At 28.3% G+C, this 19,774-nt stretch overlaps 1 protein-coding gene across 1 annotated transcript; it reads right to left on the reverse strand.

Annotated features, from left to right (window-relative positions):
* Window positions 1-5,210: 5,210 nt before the first annotated feature.
* On the reverse strand, window positions 5,211-8,818 carry LOC129873853 (protein RGF1 INDUCIBLE TRANSCRIPTION FACTOR 1). Its single transcript, XM_055949046.1, has 4 exons — window positions 8,455-8,818; window positions 6,282-6,356; window positions 6,037-6,177; window positions 5,211-5,828 (listed from the first exon to the last, which is right to left on the reverse strand). The coding sequence occupies exons 1-4, from the start codon at window positions 8,629-8,631 to the stop codon at window positions 5,496-5,498; spliced, it is 726 nt and encodes a 241-aa protein (XP_055805021.1). The 5' UTR covers window positions 8,632-8,818; the 3' UTR covers window positions 5,211-5,495.
* Window positions 8,819-19,774: the final 10,956 nt, after the last annotated feature.

Here is a 19,774-nt window from a genome sequence, read left to right on the forward strand (position 1 = left end):
AAATCAGCATTTGGACATGTGATTTGAGATTTTAAATTATCCAAAAGCATGAATTGGCCTAAATTAGTTCAAATTTTTTAAAATATAAGATTTGACCCATAAATTTAAAATTTCTGCTCATCAATTTAAATTTTACAAAAAACCAAAAGTCTCATGATCAACGTGGAATGATTGTTTTTATAATGTAAAAAGATTATATTAAAGAATAGCTAGTTACATTATTGTTGACTAATGATTTTTTATAAAATTGTATGTATTTAAAAGTTTGTAACCACAATTATTTATTTATAGAATGAACATAAAAATATGTGATTTATCAATGCATCGCCTTAAGATATAATCTTGTTTATGAACTATAGTATGTTCATTTTTAAGATTGTGTAACATTTCAAATTTTTTTAATAGTTTTTATAACTTGTGGATTTTTATGCTTATAGAAAAAAGACAAGTTAAGAAATCCGAATTGCATATCCAAATAAAAGTCCAACTTTATATCAATTTAAGTTCATATCGCATGTTCAAATAGGCCCTTAAACATTTAATAGAAATATCTTATCATATGTTCAGATCATCGTCAATCAAAATAGACCTTAACTTGAATATATAAATAAAATTTACTCATAAAACTTTTTAGGAAAAGATGAGGTCATATTTGGGGACAGTATCCTCAATTGGGTACAAAAGGAAAGAGTTTAACCTATATGATCAAACTCTAGTGATATCTAATAATAGAGGTGCTCTGCAGACCAAAACTGCATAATAGCTTGATGGATGGTCCCCATTGCCCATAGGTCCCTCTGCATCAGTCTTTCCTCAGTTATTGTGTCAAGTAGAGTTTCAAAGTGTATGTTGATTTGAGAGCACTTCACACTTTCATTGGCTCTGCCCTCCACCTTACATACATCCAATCCAATTTTTATTCACTTGCATTTTTTTCTTTTCAATTATTCAAAATTTATTGATTCGATTAAAGTCTATAGAGCGATGTAAAACACTTTTTATAAGAAGTTTTTGCTAGTATTTAAATACGGTAATTCAAATTAAGGGTGAAGTATATTCCAGAGATCTACCACCACACTCTTTGGATTCGAGTCATATCGCACTTATCAAAGAATGTAAAGCATTTCCTACAAGAATTTTTATAATGGCATAACTCAAATATCAGTATTTTGATTAATGGTGGAAGAACAATTCTACATGTTATTCCTATCTCTTATTTCTCGTACCACATAACCAATACATATTTGGATATATCAATTTGGTTTCAATTAATAACTAAACACTCCAACTCATCCTCATTGTGTTTCGTGAGTCATCCGATAATGATAGGACAGACAAATTCTTGAGGTGTTAGATGATTATTTTATAAGTTGAAATATTCAATTAACACGATGGAGACAAATTAACGTGTCTAGATATGCATATTTGATATTAAAATATTTACTTGTCCATTGAAAATAAATTTGAATATTTATTTATGTATTAATAATTGTGAATAGACTGTGCTCATAACCCTAACTTAGCTAGATGTTAAATTGGTTAAACATATGGCCTACATTTTTTCTAGTTAATTTAAATATCATGCTTTTTGTGAGAAAATATTTGAGTCCGTAAGGTGTACTAACTAACTCTTACATTACAGGTTGCGTTCTTACCTAGACAAAAGCTCAAGGGGCTACATGATGATGCACATTTGGTCATAACTCATTATGAGCCCGTTTGGATGGATTTTAAAAAAATAACTTTTATGTATGAAGTGCTTTTAGAATTTTGAAGTGATGAAAATTATTTTTATAAATAAGCAATTGAGTGTTTGGATAAAAGTGCTTAAATGAGGAAAATGATGTGAATTTTAGGGTTAAAAGAATAAAAAGGGTAGTTTGGAAATTTAGTTAAAATATAAGGGCTATAAAAGTAATTTCTATGGTCAAAGAAAATGACTTTAAGCACTTAGAAAAAAAAAGTTAGGAATCCTAACTTTTTATTTTTGACTGACTTTAAAAACTTTATGGCTTAAAGTTAGCATTAGGCAAACACGTCCAAAAGCTAAAAAAGGGAGCCCATCCAAACGGGCTCTATATGTTTTACTCAAAAAGTAAAATTGTACACGTGGAAAAAGCAAAGTATATTCGATTTTTTTAATGGGGAGTATTAAATTAATCGTTTTCATTTGCCAAAAAAAAAAAAAAACTTTTCCATACATAATAATGGACAGAATAGAAGATTTCTATAATAGCATTAACAAAGAAAGGGAAATCAAAAGGTTGGCTTTGATTAGTACATTGGAATACTCATTGAAGCCCATAATATGCTTTTCTGCATTCTGCATTATGTGTATGGCAAGGTTGTGGAGCTCATCACTTGGAGGCCCATTTACCCATCTAATATTTCTTCAACAACCCACCCCCACTCCACCAAACCCCTCACCCCACCTTTTTTTTTCTTCATATTTTCCTTTTGAAGAAATATCATTCAGTTCGAACCAAAATAAATTTAATTTGATTTTTTTCTTTATGGTTCTATATTTCTTTATTTAATTTTCGGTTATTCTATTGTGAATATAAGAATGACAAAAAAGATAATTACTATAAAAATTGAGAAGTAATACTAATGTCAAATCTCTTAAATATTTTTTTAAAATTAAATTAACATGCTTGACATTACTGATGATGAGATAGCAATACATATGTTGGTGTATATGTAGTTTTATTATTAAAACAACATATTAAGTCTATATGTTAGTGATATAAATTGTGGTAAAAGATGACTATTAATTCTTATAACGTTTATCACATTCATCTACATACATTACTATCCCATCATTCTACCCATTGATTATATGAAAGACTTCTTCACCGATGAATAATGGTGCATCTTTCTTTGAGTTGGCCGTTGGGTAAGAGATGAAATATGTGAAGTGTGGAAAAATATTTTAGTGTGTAGTAGTGAGAGAGAGAGAGTTGAGACAAGAAAATATTTTAAGTCTTCAACTATATTCACTATACAAAATAGAGTATTTATATATGTTGAAGGAAAGGTGTTTTTATGTGGAGCTTTTGACTCTTCAACTAATTCGGAGTTGTACGACGTTGTTGGGCTGTTGTATTCTAGAGGGAAAAAATCAATAAATATACTGTTAGATCGGTATAGATTATACTGCATTGGATTTGAATCTCCTTAAAGAGAGTGAGATATTCACGCCTCAGCCTGAATATATTTTTTATTTATTTTTGTCATTTTATTTTCAACTATAATTTATTATATTTGTGATATATTACATCAACATCATATTTGATGAGATTATCAGACATTCCTAATATCTTATAAAAGTATAATGCAAACAAGCTAACAAGAATAAATTGCACACATGATTTCTATAATTAAAAAAAAATGATGGTAGTATTATTTAATGTAATGCTAGTTGATTTCTTTAATTAGTTACTCCTATTCTATATCAAGAATGGATTAAATGTGTATTGTATGGAAAATGATAAAGAAAAGTACGGCGAATCTTAACTCTAGTCTCCACACGATGTAAATGTAAATAAAGAATTCGTAAGATCTTTAGGTAAGATCATATTATCTTGTAAAATATGAAGCAAATACGAGAGAATTTTATAAAATAAAAAGTGATTTATAATAAAAGAAATTTACAATATACTATAATGATATCTTGGAATAAAATAGAGTATAAAGTTTTATTGATGGAGAATTGCAATTAACTTTGAAAAGAAGATAAATCAGGGATTGTTTTTTGAAAAATTGGAGAGAAGTTAATTTGAATAAATATTTTATTTAATAAGTTTAATTTGTATAATTCTTTTTATTAAATATGTCATATGAAAAATTAGAATAAAATTGTTTTTTCAGACATTTTTTTAAAAAGCAGTGGGGGTTAGTGGACAGATGTCAATTCCCTAGTAATGCCACTTAGATAGGCTAAGAAGCTTAGGTTGATTCAATAATTAGAGGAAAACATACGACAAGCATGTGAAATAGAGGTCCTAATCACATGATATACTCCACACGTTGCTTAATATGTGGCTTCTTTCTACCAAACTTTTTTTTATCCTTTCTTATCCATTCCGATTCAGATGCTTGTTGTTTAGGCGTCGTTTCACTTGATATAAAAATTTTAAAAAAGAATATCATATAAATTAAGATAAAAATTAATATTAAGAAATTGCTAATCATTTTGTTAAACATCTTTCTTCATATTAGTTTCACAAATTCTAAAAGAGTAAAAAGAATAGTCATCCAATTCTTTATATTGGTCTTTTTTTCCCTACAAAAAATTATTACAAGAGAGAATTTTGCTAACCTTGATGAAATTATTTTAAATATAAATGTAAAGAGATATTTTGCTAACTTTGGTGAACAGTTGTAGCACTAGTTACCAGTGAAAAATAAAGAAATTGAAAAGAAAGAAGAGCCACACCGTTTATTTTTCTTTAATGGAAAGGACTGTACGGGTGGAATGACATTTTCATTATAACGAGATGTGCCTTCTGCTTTTTGTCTTTTGGAGTCGTAAGCCAATGGCTATTAAAATAAAAATTAAATTAAACTAGCAGTCTGAAATAAAAGCTGGTAAAATATTTTTCAAAGTATTGTGATTTCTCGTGTTCTATGTTTGATATTCATATTGAAGTTTGAAGATTAGATTCTCATTGGCACTCAAGATTCTTAGTTTATATTCAATGATCCAATCAAAAACTTTTAGTTAAGGATAAAAAAGTAGTTACTATTCTACATGCAATTTGAAAATGAAAATCAAGCATTCAGATGTCTTTATTTTAATTAAACAAAGTTTAATAGAAAAAAATGTTCAATTTTCCCCTATTTTATAATCGTACAAGACTTCAGAATCTTAGCTTAATCGACAAGAACGACACTATGACTAAGGAAAACTTTTAATAAAAATTTAAATATTGATCAAGTGGCAACCATATACTATGAATCTAAAGTTAAACAAAAATACAATATAAAAAGGCAGCTCAACACACTCATTAAACTCCCCTGTGTAGAATTCAGAGAAAGATTAGATCACAAAAATTTATTATACGTAATCTTATCATGCATTTCAATAAAAGACTGTTTTTATATCATATGACAACAACTCTGTCAGTAACACCAAGACTCCCATAGAAAATACGAACAATAGTAAAAAAAAAAAGAAGGATATATGTCATTAACCACAAAATAAGAAATATTTAGAAGCTAATTATATTTATCTGTTCAAGTTCCATTGGACCGAAGTACAAAATTGGTGATAATTAGGGAGAAGCTTAAATATCTAGTGGAAACCTCTCTAAACATCAACCTATGGCTCACAATGGAATCATTTTTTTGGTGGGTAAATTGAATTCCAAAACCTAAGAGTGACACTAAAAACATCACAAAATTACAGTCACAAATCCAAAGAACTAATTATGCTAATAGTATTACAACAAGTACTAAATATTACTTAATTATTTGATTATTTTATTTTATTTTCAAGAAAGAGGAGATCTTTGAGGGGCTCCCTTTCTCCTATTACTCAATGAAAGCACAAGGCCTGGAAAAAAACCACTGCCCTTTTTCTTAATTTTAACCATATGTCCATCGTGTGAAATACCGGAATTGCCCATGACATTATTTGAACAAGATGAACCTCTGCATTCTAATGGATCTTCTAAGATGGAGTTAGGAGTAATTTGGCTTTCCTCGTCGATCAAATCAGATGTGTCCACGTGTAGTCCTTCGAATTGGGAGAGTGCAAACTCAGAATCATCAAACCTATAGATGATGTTTGATAGATCTTCACCTTGATACACCATAAAATCAACCTGCATCATAACTCTTGAGTTACAAGGCTAAAAATGTAATTTGCACACTATTTAATTTTTACATGTTTAGTCACATTTCCCATCTAATAAAGAATGAATAAATGTATAATATGTTCAAAGTACACAACTTTAAAATTGAATTCATCAAATTTAAATTCTGAATCTGTTTTTATTTTTTTTCGTGTGTGTTGAGGGGGGTGGGGGTTACCTTGCAAGAGAGGGAACAAAAGTTGAAGGGGTGCTGAAGAATTCTGTCACAAGTGAAACAAGAGTTGCCAGAAGCCTTGCATGACCTTGATTGTGCTCTTTGGTTCAAGAATATAACTTTGGCACTGTTTATTGTGTAAGGCTGTTCAAAACAAACAAGGAATAACATATATTATTATAACTTTTTTTAAAATAAGATAATTAAATTCAACAAGTATATATTGTCATTAATAATAATAAAAATACCTGAATATAGGAACAATCAATGAGCTTCTCTAGGTCATCCAATCTTATAACATCTTGGTATACATATCTTCTCACCTGTAATTATAAAATAATTACCAACTCTCACATCAAGTCATGTAGTAAGTTACTCTTGAAATTATTTTACCCTTTTTCATGTGCCAATTCATGGATAGATATTGAAATCTGAAAATTTTACTCTAACAATATACAAGATCGAAATCATGTCTATGTGTATATAATAGAAGTTGAATTCTATTGACTTTATTACTTTTTTATATTTTAAATTTTCTTTATGGTAAATAGAGAAATTTTAAAGGTCACCTGGGAATTTTAAGTAAAAATAATTATGGTGTTAAAGTTCTTACTTACCTAAATTTAAGGAATATTACATTATTGATTGTGTGGTTCTCCAACTTCTTTTTTTTTAACTCTATAAAAACTTGAAATTCATTAGGAAAAAGTAAAGTAGCCAACTTTGAATCCAAGAGAAGTAAATGTGAATAAATTAAGTGAAAGAGAGATGAGTACTGAAAATGTTGAAAAAAGACAAAATAGAGTAATGAGAAAAGAAAAAGATTTAATTTTGAGAATTGGGTCAAAACTGTGTTTGAAAGCAACAGGTGAGGGAGGAAATTAGGTGTTAAAAGAAATGTTCTAAAATTGGAAAGCAAACAATTCCAAAAAGTGGGAACTATAGCTTCCAAACACACTACTTTTAGTAATTGACTACACAATATAGAAATTCAAGACACATGAATCTTGGATATTGTAACCTTATATTCCACTTAATTCAATAAAATAATTTCAATTCACAATGAAAAATTTCCTAGGCTTATTCCATTTAGTTATGGATTAGTAATGGATTATGTTAAAATCCAATTAAATAGAAGCTAATTCAAGGGATTCTGGATAAATTCTCTAGCTAATTCCATAATTTTTAAGAAAACTTATTTAAATACATAATTTATTTTATTTTATTTTTTAAAATTATCTATTATTTAAAAAAATTACAAAAATTTCTTCTCTCTTATTTTTTAATACATTATTTTACGTGATGTATCGATCGAACAAATCACTTTACGCGATGTATAGGAACGTTGAGGGAAGTATCCGAAACTGAGATGTGATGTATTGGCAAGTTGAGGAATGTATCTGGAACAGAAACGCGATCTATAAAGGCGTTTTTGGGATGTATCCGTATTTTATCAAATTTAAGAAATTTTTATAATTTGAAAAAAAATAAGAATATAATATAATTGGCTCTTAACTTTATGAGATTTGTGTAATCCAACCTATTTTTTAATAGTGATTGAAACATACTCAAAAATAATTTCAGAAATAATACTATTGACTATAGTTATGCTTAAATTACTCAGCGTATATGTCGCTCCATTTTAATTCATCAATTTAACAAACAGTAATTAAAAAAGAAAATTACTTCTTTAATTTTGCAATAACAATTTTTTAAAGAAAAATACAAATTTACACAAATTTCAGCCAGTCTCCACTCCCCACTCTTCCAACCTCCCATGAACAAAGTGAAGAGAAGGAGAATTTTTTTAAATCGCCCCTCAATTTTGTTGTTAGTTCCCAAATACTATTTTTGAAAAATCAAATATATTATTGTCGGATAATGAAATTCAAATTCAAGAAAATAGCAAAATTAGAAACCAAAAAGATTAGTTTTGGCCTTTGGAGTAGATAATTAAAAATTAAAACTTAATTGCACCAAGAATTAGTCATTCAAGGTTTTTTAATGTACTATATCAGGTTGATTTCTCATATGATTATCCAAAATAATAATAATTATTATCTCAAAAAATTATTATTTTTATTAAATAAATATTAAATTCAAGAAAAAATAATGACTTTGTTAGATAATACTATTACTTCAATAACCATATGAAAAATCAACCATGTTACCTACATAATTATCTCATTTTTCTCATAATTGAAATTTCAAGATTCAAATTTTAATTGTGAATTAAAAGATAAAAGCTTTAAAAAAAAATTTGAAATATAATTTATATATTTGAAAAATATGTAATTTTTTTAATATATATTTAATAATTTAATATTTAAAAATCATATAAAAAAAGGTATCCAATCAAAGAAAAAAACTTATTGATTTTTGAAATTTCTATCTGTATTACATAAATTGAGAGGACTATACCTGTAGAAGAGGATGTGAGTGATGTTGTGGTAGGCAGTGAGGGCAAAAGCTTTGACAACACTCTAAGCAGAAGATGTTTTTCTCATTTTTCCTCCTATTTTGGTGGACCTCACATTCTCCAAAGAAATTCTCCGCCATTAATCCTTCTAACCATGCAGGTTTCATCATCTCTTCCATCTTGATCTTTCTTTCTTTCTCTTTAGGGTGTAAGTGTAACAATTAATATTTTAATTTATATAAAGAGAGGAGCTCTAAATTATGTGTGTAATAGAATTGTATATATATAGGTGTACTACTACTAGAGAGAGGGAGGAAGGAGCTTATGGGGTGATGGGTTGGAGAGGTGTGGGTCTCATGGGATGGTGATGAGTACATATATGTGCCCTTTTTCGTTTTGCTTCTCTTCTATTTATATTGCTGCTTCCAAGAAACACTCTTTTAATTCATTATATATATACCATAAACATAGGATATAAACGTGTCTTTTAAATTGGTTTTAATTGATATCTATGCTTTTAATTTTAACTGTATATAAATATATAATTAAACTTGTATAAAATTAAATAAATAGACACATTTGTCTTAAGTGACCTCTTACATGACAATTTTGTGTCTTATGTGGTATCTTATGCGTATTATGTCACGTAAGTCACGTGTGTCTACTTGTTCAGTTCTATACAATTTCAAGTGTCTATTTATGCACATCCAAAGCTAAAAAGCATAGATGTCATGTCTGAGTACAGAATTTAAAGAAAGTAAAATAGACTTCTTAAATTTATGTGCTATTAAACTAAAGATGTGTAAAATGTATAAAAATGTCATTTAATTTTGTGATCATTATAAAAATGTCATGTAGAAAGTTTTCAAAAAAAAAGAAAAAAAAGTTCTTTTAAAAACAGTCTAAAATGAAAGTAAGACAAATAAAATTTAAATGGAATGAATATTTGCCTTTTAGACTTAACTAATTTGAATTTGAGACGGAAAGTTCTATTATATTATTACGAGATTAAAACGTTCTTTATCAAAAGTAATGTCATTTTCATTCTGAAATATCGAATTATGAATGAAAGGGTAGTTACCATGACCTTTTATCGCATTTAATAGCACTAAATGATAACCTAGAATAAACAATAAGTAAAAATATTATAACAAATCAAATTATACTACTGATAAAAAAAAAAGTAATTTCTATGTTTAGTATGTAACTTAAATTTTCAAGAGAATCTTGTCTTTTTACATTTTTTTTATTGTTGGGTGAGTAGATTTACCAAAATAAATATTAATTTAAAAAGAAGAACATAGAGTATCATTTTGATGGTTATTTTCATAAAGAGTTTACTTTATTCTTACCTAGATAGTATAGGGTAACATAATTTGGCAATACAGGTGTAGCATGATTTGTGATTTTACGAATTTGTGAAATCAATCATTAATGTTTATGTCAGAATAAATCGTTTACATTATCATGTCTCTTTTTTAAATTTTAGGATGATACGAAATATTTTGTACATCAAAATAATATGTTCAACCTCAAAATCATATTATATACTTAGGTCAAATCAATTTTTTATCTGGAGGGGAGAAAGCTATATATATTGAATATTGAGAGAGAAGGTTGCAAAAGATTAGTGTCCCCAACTTGTAGCATGACATGACTATGTAAAAGTTCAATCCTTCCATTTATATTTATTTTATTGTTTTAATTAAGTAAACTTTAATTTGATTTGATATGTTCAAAATCAAAATAACAAGTCTTAATAAGATTGGGGAAAGTGTTGCAAATGGTGGGAAGACGGGCCATTAACATGTGAGTTACTTAATAAAACAAAGAAAAACACATGTATGTACTTTATCTACACCCCACTTCCATCTCAAAAAAAAAAAAATCACATTAAAAATTACAGTCCAACAAAATTCGTAATAATTAAAAAAAAACTAATAAAAATATATTTTCTGCCATGAGTTTTTCAATGAGTTGATTCGATGAAATGGAATAAAAAATATATATTTTATAACATAAATTTTCTACTAATTCATGGTGACTTTTTTTGTAATTTCTAGTAGATGATATAACTAGAATATACACTTATTATACACTAAATATATACCAGTAACATCACAAACTATTAAGGTTAGGTAGGTGAAATTTTATAGCCACATCAAGGGGAAAAAAAGAATCCTCTTATGTAGTAGCTTTTCATTTAATTGGATCTCTTTAATTTTTGTCCTTTAACAATCGAATTTATACCTAGTGAAACATAAATTTTGTAAGAGCAAGACATAACATGTGAAATATTATAATGTAAAAATATAAATTTATTTCCCATCAAAATAATTATTTACATTTTTGGACAAAACTTAAAAACCAGCCCAAAATAAGGGAAAAGTGCAAATGAACCGCAGGTTTTCTGGGAGCAGCCCATTTCTTTGAGAACCAGTCAACCAACCCTCTAAAGCCCAACAATCTTTTTTTAAAATAAATAAATAAATAAAATGCTCGGATAATCCCATATTCAGAAAATCTTAGTAACTCAGTTGAGGAGAAAATTTCATATATATATATATATATGTATGTATTGTTCTTTTTATTAGTTTTGCTGTCTTTTTGTCTTTGACTAGAGTAATGAATTACATTTTTCTTTTTTTGTAATGTAGACATGATAGATCCTTTAAGTTTTTACCTACCCATCTAAAAAAATTGAGTTTGCATCTAAAATCAATTCATTATCATATTTGTTAGGATCAAACACTTTTTTTTATGCCAAAAGTTATAGTTGATAGCAAAGGTGCAACTTTATTTCTTAACTAAGTTCACCACGCAAGCGTCATGTTCGATCATTACTCTACCCGGGCCACCCTAGCCCCTCGTGGACCTTGCCATAGGCATGATGTTAACATTACCTAAAAATATTGTAGTTTTTCCTTTTATTTCAATTTTGTAAAGCCAATTACAGGGATTTCAGCAAACCAACTTTACTCTTAGGTTTTAGTGAAAAAGTTTAAACATGTAAATAAAAATTATAAGAGTTTTAAGAAAGTTTAAACGGTATAAAGAATCTACCGTGCTCGGTGCGCGTTTATGTCAAGTTATTATAATTAAGTGATAAATTAAAATTAGAGTAGGTACACTAAATTAAATATGGTTAAAAGATAATATCTTATTTAAAGACACACATAATGGCATTATGTTTACTTCAGTTATTACTTGAATATGAAAATATATACTAAATATCACAACTCAAAAAGATTTTTAAAAAATGTACTTAACATCAAATTTTTTAGTGTCTGATTGATGAAATTTTTTGACATAAAGCAAATTTTTCATTTTGTCTTTTAAATAATCGATTCTATTTGTGTTTGATCTCTTCCACAGATCGGTGGATATAAAAAAAATGACGACTTTTATTATTCACAAAAAATATTATCTTTTCAACCAAACCTTTGATACTAGTTTGTTGGAAAAAAAGGAATAATAATAAAAATTATTTACAGTCAAATTTCAGATATAATTTTTTTGAGTTTGATATTATTTACATTGGGTAAATAATATTTACAGTCTATTTTTTTGAGTTTGATATTATTTACATTGGGTCTTGGAAACAGCCTCTGGCAGAAATGCAAGGCAAGGCTGCGTACAATAGACCCTTGTGGTCAGGCCCTTCCCCGGACCCCGCGCATAGCGGGAGCTTTAGTGCACCGGGCTGCCCTTTTTATTATTTACATTGGGTGTAATTTCAATTTATTTTAAACATCAAGAAGAGTTCAATACTTAATTTTGAAGTAATTTGGAGTGAATTTGAGCAAAAAATCAAAAAGAGGCGATATTATATAATAATGAATATGGGTGTATAAACGCCTTTTATAATTTTATATAATATTTTATATTAAATGTATAATTGTATATCGACTTTTTAAACATTATTATAAAAGAAAAAATTAAAGGTTTGTATACCGAACTTTTTTAACACTATTTCAACATTATTTTTTTATTTTTTTACAGCAAACATATAATAAGGGATTCAAAATTTGTTGGAACACACACCTTGCACCTAGGGTTGTATATGGATCGGGTTGGTTCAGATTTTTTATAAATCAAATTAAATCATTTGTGTCGAATTATTAAATCTATAAACCAAACCAAACCAATAAAAGTCGGATTTTTCGATATCAATTTTTCTCGATTTTTTTTGTTTTTTTTTAATTTCTCGGGTTTTTCATAGTATCTAATAAAAAGCACAGAGCAGCGCTTCTTAAAAAGAGTTCTAGTACAAAATATCAACATATAAAATGGAAGCAGAACACTGTTTGAAGTTTTAACTTTATAATATAACTTTATAAGATGAGTTTTTTTTGTATATTATTTATATGGGTTTCTCAAGTCCAAATCTAAATGTAAGAAAGAAAACAAAAATTATAAAATTTTTTTAAAAAATATATATAAATTATATTTTAATAAATATTTTTATGTATAACATAATTTAAAAGTAGTTTATTTATAATCGGGTCTGTTTGGGTTCGGTTTGACTTTTTTTAGTTAAAATCAAACCAACCCTATAATGGTCGGGTTATTTTTCCAAACACCCAATCAAGTCAAACCAAACCTCTAGTCGGATTTTTTTTCCGATTTGATTCGGTTTATCGATTTGATGGGATTTATCGATTTGTCCTGTACAGCCCTATTGCACCCCTTATATATACATTATATTCTCATCCCCTTTTTGTATAGTATTTTAAACTTTTCTAGTATACTCTAGTAGAGTGATGACAAAGGTGTCCTTGTTAATAGTATGTCGTAATTGATCTTTTTATTTATATATACTAAAACTTGTAAATCTCATTAAATAGTGAATAATACTCCCTCCATTCCATATTAAGTGAATTTTGAGAGATTTTTCATTATTCAAAATAATTGAATTGTTCAAAATTCAAGATAGATGTTTGAATTTTTTTTTATATTTACCCTTTTATTTATTAAAGTTTTATATTTTCTAGGAGATAAATCACACTACTTACAAAATTATGTCTATGTTTTTACAAAGGACAATAGTGAAAAATATAATTCAAATTATGTCCTTAAATATTTTTCTTAATATATATGTATTGTCTTACAAATACACTTAATATGGAATAAAGGAATTACGCCAACAATTGCACAAAACTGTTGTTGAATGACTCGAAACACTAAATTCCTGTCCTTTACCTTCTTCTTTTTTTTAATGTTTTTGGAACTTGTGTAATTTAAGACTAAAATTACACTATATTTGAAACATTTGTAGGTGATCATTTTTGGGTAATGATGCAAATGTCTAACTTATTAATGTGGAGAAGAACATGCTGTTACAATTATACAAAGAATAGAGCATTACGGCGAATCAAAGCATTAGATAATTGCACTTATTGGTTGGTCTGTCTAGTTTAATAGGCGTTTGTTGATAGGATTTGGGACCCCAACATCAAATAATTATATTAAATAATAGCTAGTTATATTATTTTTAATTAGTGTATTTTTATTAAATTATGTGTATTTGAAAATATGCTATTTGTAGGATATTTGATATTTGCTTGCTTATGAATTATGATTTGCTCATTTGATAAGATTGAATAAGAGTTGAAGAAGTTCTAATAGATTTCATAAACTGTGGGCTTTATGTTTACGAGGAAAAAAAATTACAAATAAGAAATCCAAATTATTTGTCCAAACAAAATTTCAACTTAAAATCAACATGATTCGAAGATAATTTCAAATCATGATTTGAAATTGTTTTCAAACGGACCCTTAGGCTTCATTTGTTTGCACTTAACGAAGGTCTGAATATGAATGATTAAGACATTAGACCATTAAGTGCATTTGTTTTTATTAAGATTTAAGCACTTAATGAGTCTGAATAGGTCTTAATCATTAAGATCTAGAATAAAACATTAATATCATTAAGAGATATTCTTGTGTGGATAATTTTCATCATCATGCTATCTACAATCACCAACCATTACCACTAATCACCTTTGTCGTTACCAACACCATTATTAACCACCGTTATCGTTATCTATCACCAACCACATTTGCATCGTAACCACCACTGTTGCTAACCATTACTGTCAGTTGTTATCACACTTACCTCCTCTGAGAGAATGGACTTCATTCATTCAGGCAAAACCCATGCCCCCTAACCAGTCGTACTCTAACCATTATAATTATATCCATTGCAGCTAACACCCTCGTATTTGTAGCCGCCGCCACCTCCACAATTACTATCAACCACTTTTACCACCACTACAATCAATTCCTCTGTCATCACAATTAGCACCGTCGATAATTATCACTATACATTCTTCGATCACCGCCATCATCGCCACCACCTTCATTACTACTATCAGTCACTACCACAATTGTGGTCAATCTCTACTGGTACTACCAACCACTTATATCATCATAATTAGCACCATCACTAACTACCATAAACATATCATCAACCACGACACTTTTCCAACCACCACCATCAACACTATCAATTACTAACATCAACCAACTTCACCATTACAACAATCAAGACCATTACCAATTGTCACCATTATGACAGTCACCACAACACTAATCGCCATAACTATCACCACTGTCATTACTAGCCATTAACAACTTTTATTACCATCACCACCACCACTACAAACTATCTCCACTATTACTAGCAAGCATAAGTATTTCATTTTTTTTTAATCAAATAGCAATTTTAGTATTTTGAATAATATATTTATTATGTACATATAAATAAAGTATGTATATTCAGATGTCAAAAAATAAACAGTCTTAATCATTCAGTGTTCAAATTTAAAGACAACATCTTAATCATTAAGATATGCATTCAGATTCAGACATCTAAAATTGAATGAAATTAAATGAGGCCTTAATATGCAATAAGTCTCAATTTTTAAAGTTATGCTATATTATAATCTTACCTCCTCATAAAAATATGAATATTCAGTTGTGGAGCTTGATTTTCTTCTTCTGAGATTGAATTAAAATAAAATAGCAACTTGAAGTGTTGAACTCAGTAGTGGTTTGAACTATAGGTTCTCGAAATTGATAGAACTTTAAGTGTTTAGGGAGTGAGATTTGATATAGAAATGGAAAATCAACTACATAGATAATCAAATTTACATTTCAAAACACACTTTCTCACAGAATTCATATTGTCTGGATTTTGAATAGGATGTTTGTACTGCCATCGTTTGATTTAGTTCATGCAGAAATAACTAAACTTCAATCATATATATCTGAACTTCAACTATATAAAAAATTTAGATTTTTCTTAAAAACATGCAAAAATAAAATGGGACATCAAAATCGAGTATCCGTGCACTTTGACTAGTGAATTATGCTCTTGTAAAAAGTATCAAGACTCTGCATAATATGTCTTCTACTCTAAAATATGTGTTGAAATGAATGCATATATAGAGGCTGTTATCAACAAGTTTGGGCCGAATTGTAAAATGACTTGGGACTGGACTGGAGTGCTCTAATTCTCTAAAGCGGCAACTTGAACTTTTGATATCCCTATTATAAAAAGGCCAAGGAAACACTACTATGGGCCATTTGCATAAAGTCAAATAAAGAGTTTAAAATGTCGTGTTTCATTGGGTTTAAGTATGGAAAATTACGCGGATAAGCAAATATATATTAATTAATTAGCTAACATAGCTATAGTTTGAATGAATTATGGCTCGCGATAAACATCTAGCTGTAATTACAGTTTGAGTTTTGTATAATTCGCGCGATTATACAGTTGAGTTTTGTATAATTTGCGCGATTTATACAAACGCTCTACGCGAATCAAATTGTATAACTAAATATACAAACACTACAAATTGTATAGCGAATTATACAGATGTTGTGCATGAATTGTATAGTGAAATATACAAACGTTATACAAAAAACTGTGAATTGTATAGCGAATTATACAAACATATACAAATGCTGCGTGAATTATACAAACGTTGCTATAACTATAGCTACAAATTGCAATTAGTAAACTATATCTATGGAGCATAATTAAGGTATTTTTGGGTGGCTATATGCGAAAATTCCCCATTGAAGTATTCAATTGGCAAAATCTTGAGTAAAAGATTGAGTTGACAATCCGAGTCAAGTAAGAGAATCTTTCAGTCATTCCATCTAATCTTAATAAAATAAAGGCTCAATACATAATCAATCCCTTAAACTTGTTAGGATATTTCATTTAGACACTTGAACTAAGTCTTATTCTAATTTAATACCTTAACTCTTGATAAAATGTTCCAATTAGACACTTTTGATTCAAATTTTTTTAAAAAAGAATTACGCGTGTGTTCATATGCCTATTAGATAACTAATAATTAAGTTATTCCAAGTAAAATATGTCATTTTATTTAATTATATGCATCAACCTCTAGTAGAAAATGCTTGGAGTTTATGTTTTATTGAGGCAAATGTGTGTAATTAAAGAAAATATCATATTTTATGTGTTTAACTTAATTACCTAAGAGAAGAATGAGAACATACGAAAAATATATTAAAAATTTAAATTGAAAGTGTCTAATTATAATAATTTATTAGGAGTTAAGAAGTTCAACTGAAATAAAATTTAGTTTGAGTGTTTACATGAAATATCTTGTTAAATTTAAGGAATTGATTATATATGAAGCCAAAAATAAATGAAGCATAACACCCTCTCCTTAACAAATTGAACTTCCTAATTTGAAATATGGGATAACTCACTATTAATAGTGATTTAGGTTAAAGAGACTTGTAAAAAGTAGGAAAAATTACTTAAATACATAACTTATTTTACTATATTTTCTATCATTTGAAAAAATTACAAAAATTCTTACTCTCTCCTATTCTTTAATACATCACTATACGTGATGTATCACTCGGATACATCACTTTACGTGATGTATCGAAAATCCGGATACATCACTTTACGTGATGTATCAAAAATCCGGATACATCACTTTACACGATGTATCGATCGGATACATTACTTTACATGATGTATTAGGACGCTAGATACATCATTTTATATGATGTATCCGAAAGTGATGAAAAAAAAGAGACTTTGGATAATTTTTAAAAGAATAGGGATAAAGTATAATTGGGAAGAATCACTATGAAATTTAGGTTAAAAGAATTAGTAATAGGGTGATTTCAAAATAAAATTATCATAAATGATATGATACACCTAGAAAATGTTAGGTGGCAATGATATTAAATAAAAAACTATTTTTAAAACTTTGGACAACTTGCATAATTTTCAGTGTTTCTATTTTTAAAAAATATTATATGTAGTGATATTTAAAGACCTTTATTAAAGGGAAAAGAAACTTATACCTAAAAAAAATAAAATATTTATTTTTGTTAAAAAACAAGTGGTACAAGTGATTGTCCACTTGAATTTTTTAATTTTTTTTATGTTTGCAAGTTACCATTTGTTCTCTTATCTTATGGCTATAAATTGACCATTTTGCAATGAAAGGAAAAACATAGAAACACACGGCTTTCTCAATTCTTCTGTTCTTCTCTCTTTCTCTTATTCTCACCTTATTTTGTTAAGTTCATTTATTTTATAACACGTTATCAGCACGAAGATTTAATTTTTTTTCCAGAAAATTAACTTTCATATCAGGTCTATCTACTGAAGAAATTTAATTTTAGTTGTCTTTGTTATTTTTAAATTAATTTTCATCATGTCAAACTTGTCAAAATTGGAATTTGTGACACTTGATATTTTTGGCAAAAAATATTTGTCATGGGTACTTGATGCTGAAATTTACTTTACTGCTAAGGGTCTTGGTGATGCTATAATCGAAGAAATTAAGCATCAAGTCACGATAAAGTGAAGGCTATGATTTTTCTTCGTCATCATCTAGATGAAAGTCTGAAGGTTGATTACTTGTCAGTGAAAGATCCACTTGAATTGTGAAAAGATTTAAAAGGGAGGTATAACAACTCAGAGCAACTGTATTACCAAGGGCTCGTTATGAATGGATGCACTTACGGTTTCAAGATTTTAAAACTGTAATTGAGTATATTTCTGCTCTATTTAGAATAACTTTCCAATTAAAATTATGTAGGAAAACTATAAATGATGAGGACATGTTGGAAAAGACACCAACTACTTTCCATGCCTCTAATGTGATATTACAGCAGCAATACCGTGAAAAAGGTTTTCAAAAATACTTTGAATTGATCGCATGCCTTCTAGTGGCTGAGCAACATAATGCTCTTTTAATGAAAAATCATGAAGCTCATTCCACTAGAACTGGTTTATTATCGGAAGCAAATGTGGTAGAAGTACATGGCCAGTTTGAAAGAAGATAAAATAAAAATCAAGGCTACAATAATGTGCGTGAATGTGACAATGGCAGAAGACGATATAATAGTCGTCGTAGTGGTGATCAACATAAAAGGAAGAACAATATGAGTTCTCAAAGTGGCCCTTCAAGAAATAACTGTCATCGTTGTGGCATGAAAGGCCACTGAAAAAATGAATGTCGGACGTCTGAGCATTTTATAAGGCTTTATCAAAATTCATTCAAAAGAAAGACAAATAGAGGTGGTGCCTCTTCTTCTAATTGTAATGACTCGTTAGGCCATTTCGAATACGAGTCTTCCTTCTTTCATAAAAGATCCCTTTCGTATATTTAAATTTAAAATTTTGGACTATTTGATAATTATGATTAATTAGTTGACGTGTGATTTTTAGATAATTAATTAGTTGGTGGGCTAAATTGATAATTTATTTAATATCATATACCACTTTGTTTATTAAAATAAGTAAGGGGATTTATGAATTTTAGTACATAATTATTGTAATTAGTAAAAAAAAAAGAAGGGTAAAAGAACTCACCATGGCGCTGATGAAGAGCAGTCGAAACTGCTTCAGGTAACCCTCGCCCAGTTCTTATATGCATGAATTAATATGGATAGGGGTCATATTATTGTAATGGTATATGGGGTTGGATGCTAGTATTTTATTATAGTTGTTGAGAGAAGAAATCAAAGCTTCATGTTAAGATTTCAACTTTTCTACTACTACTGCAGCATTTTAGATAAGAAGTTGTGTGGGTTTGCATGGCTTAATCATTGAACAATGACTATGTCTTATCATTGGACAATGATTATGATTAATTGGCTAAATATCAATTGAAAAAATTAGAATTAGGATCGTTCAGTTAATTGTTTCTTAGTTTGCGACTAATCTGTCAGTTTTGACTTTAATTTAATTATTTTATTTTAATTATAAAAAAAAATATGATTCAAGTTTTGATATATTGAGATATGTAATTA

Source organism: Solanum dulcamara, chromosome 11, assembly GCF_947179165.1.
Source record: "Solanum dulcamara chromosome 11, daSolDulc1.2, whole genome shotgun sequence".
NCBI classification, from domain to species: Eukaryota; Viridiplantae; Streptophyta; class Magnoliopsida; order Solanales; family Solanaceae; genus Solanum; species Solanum dulcamara.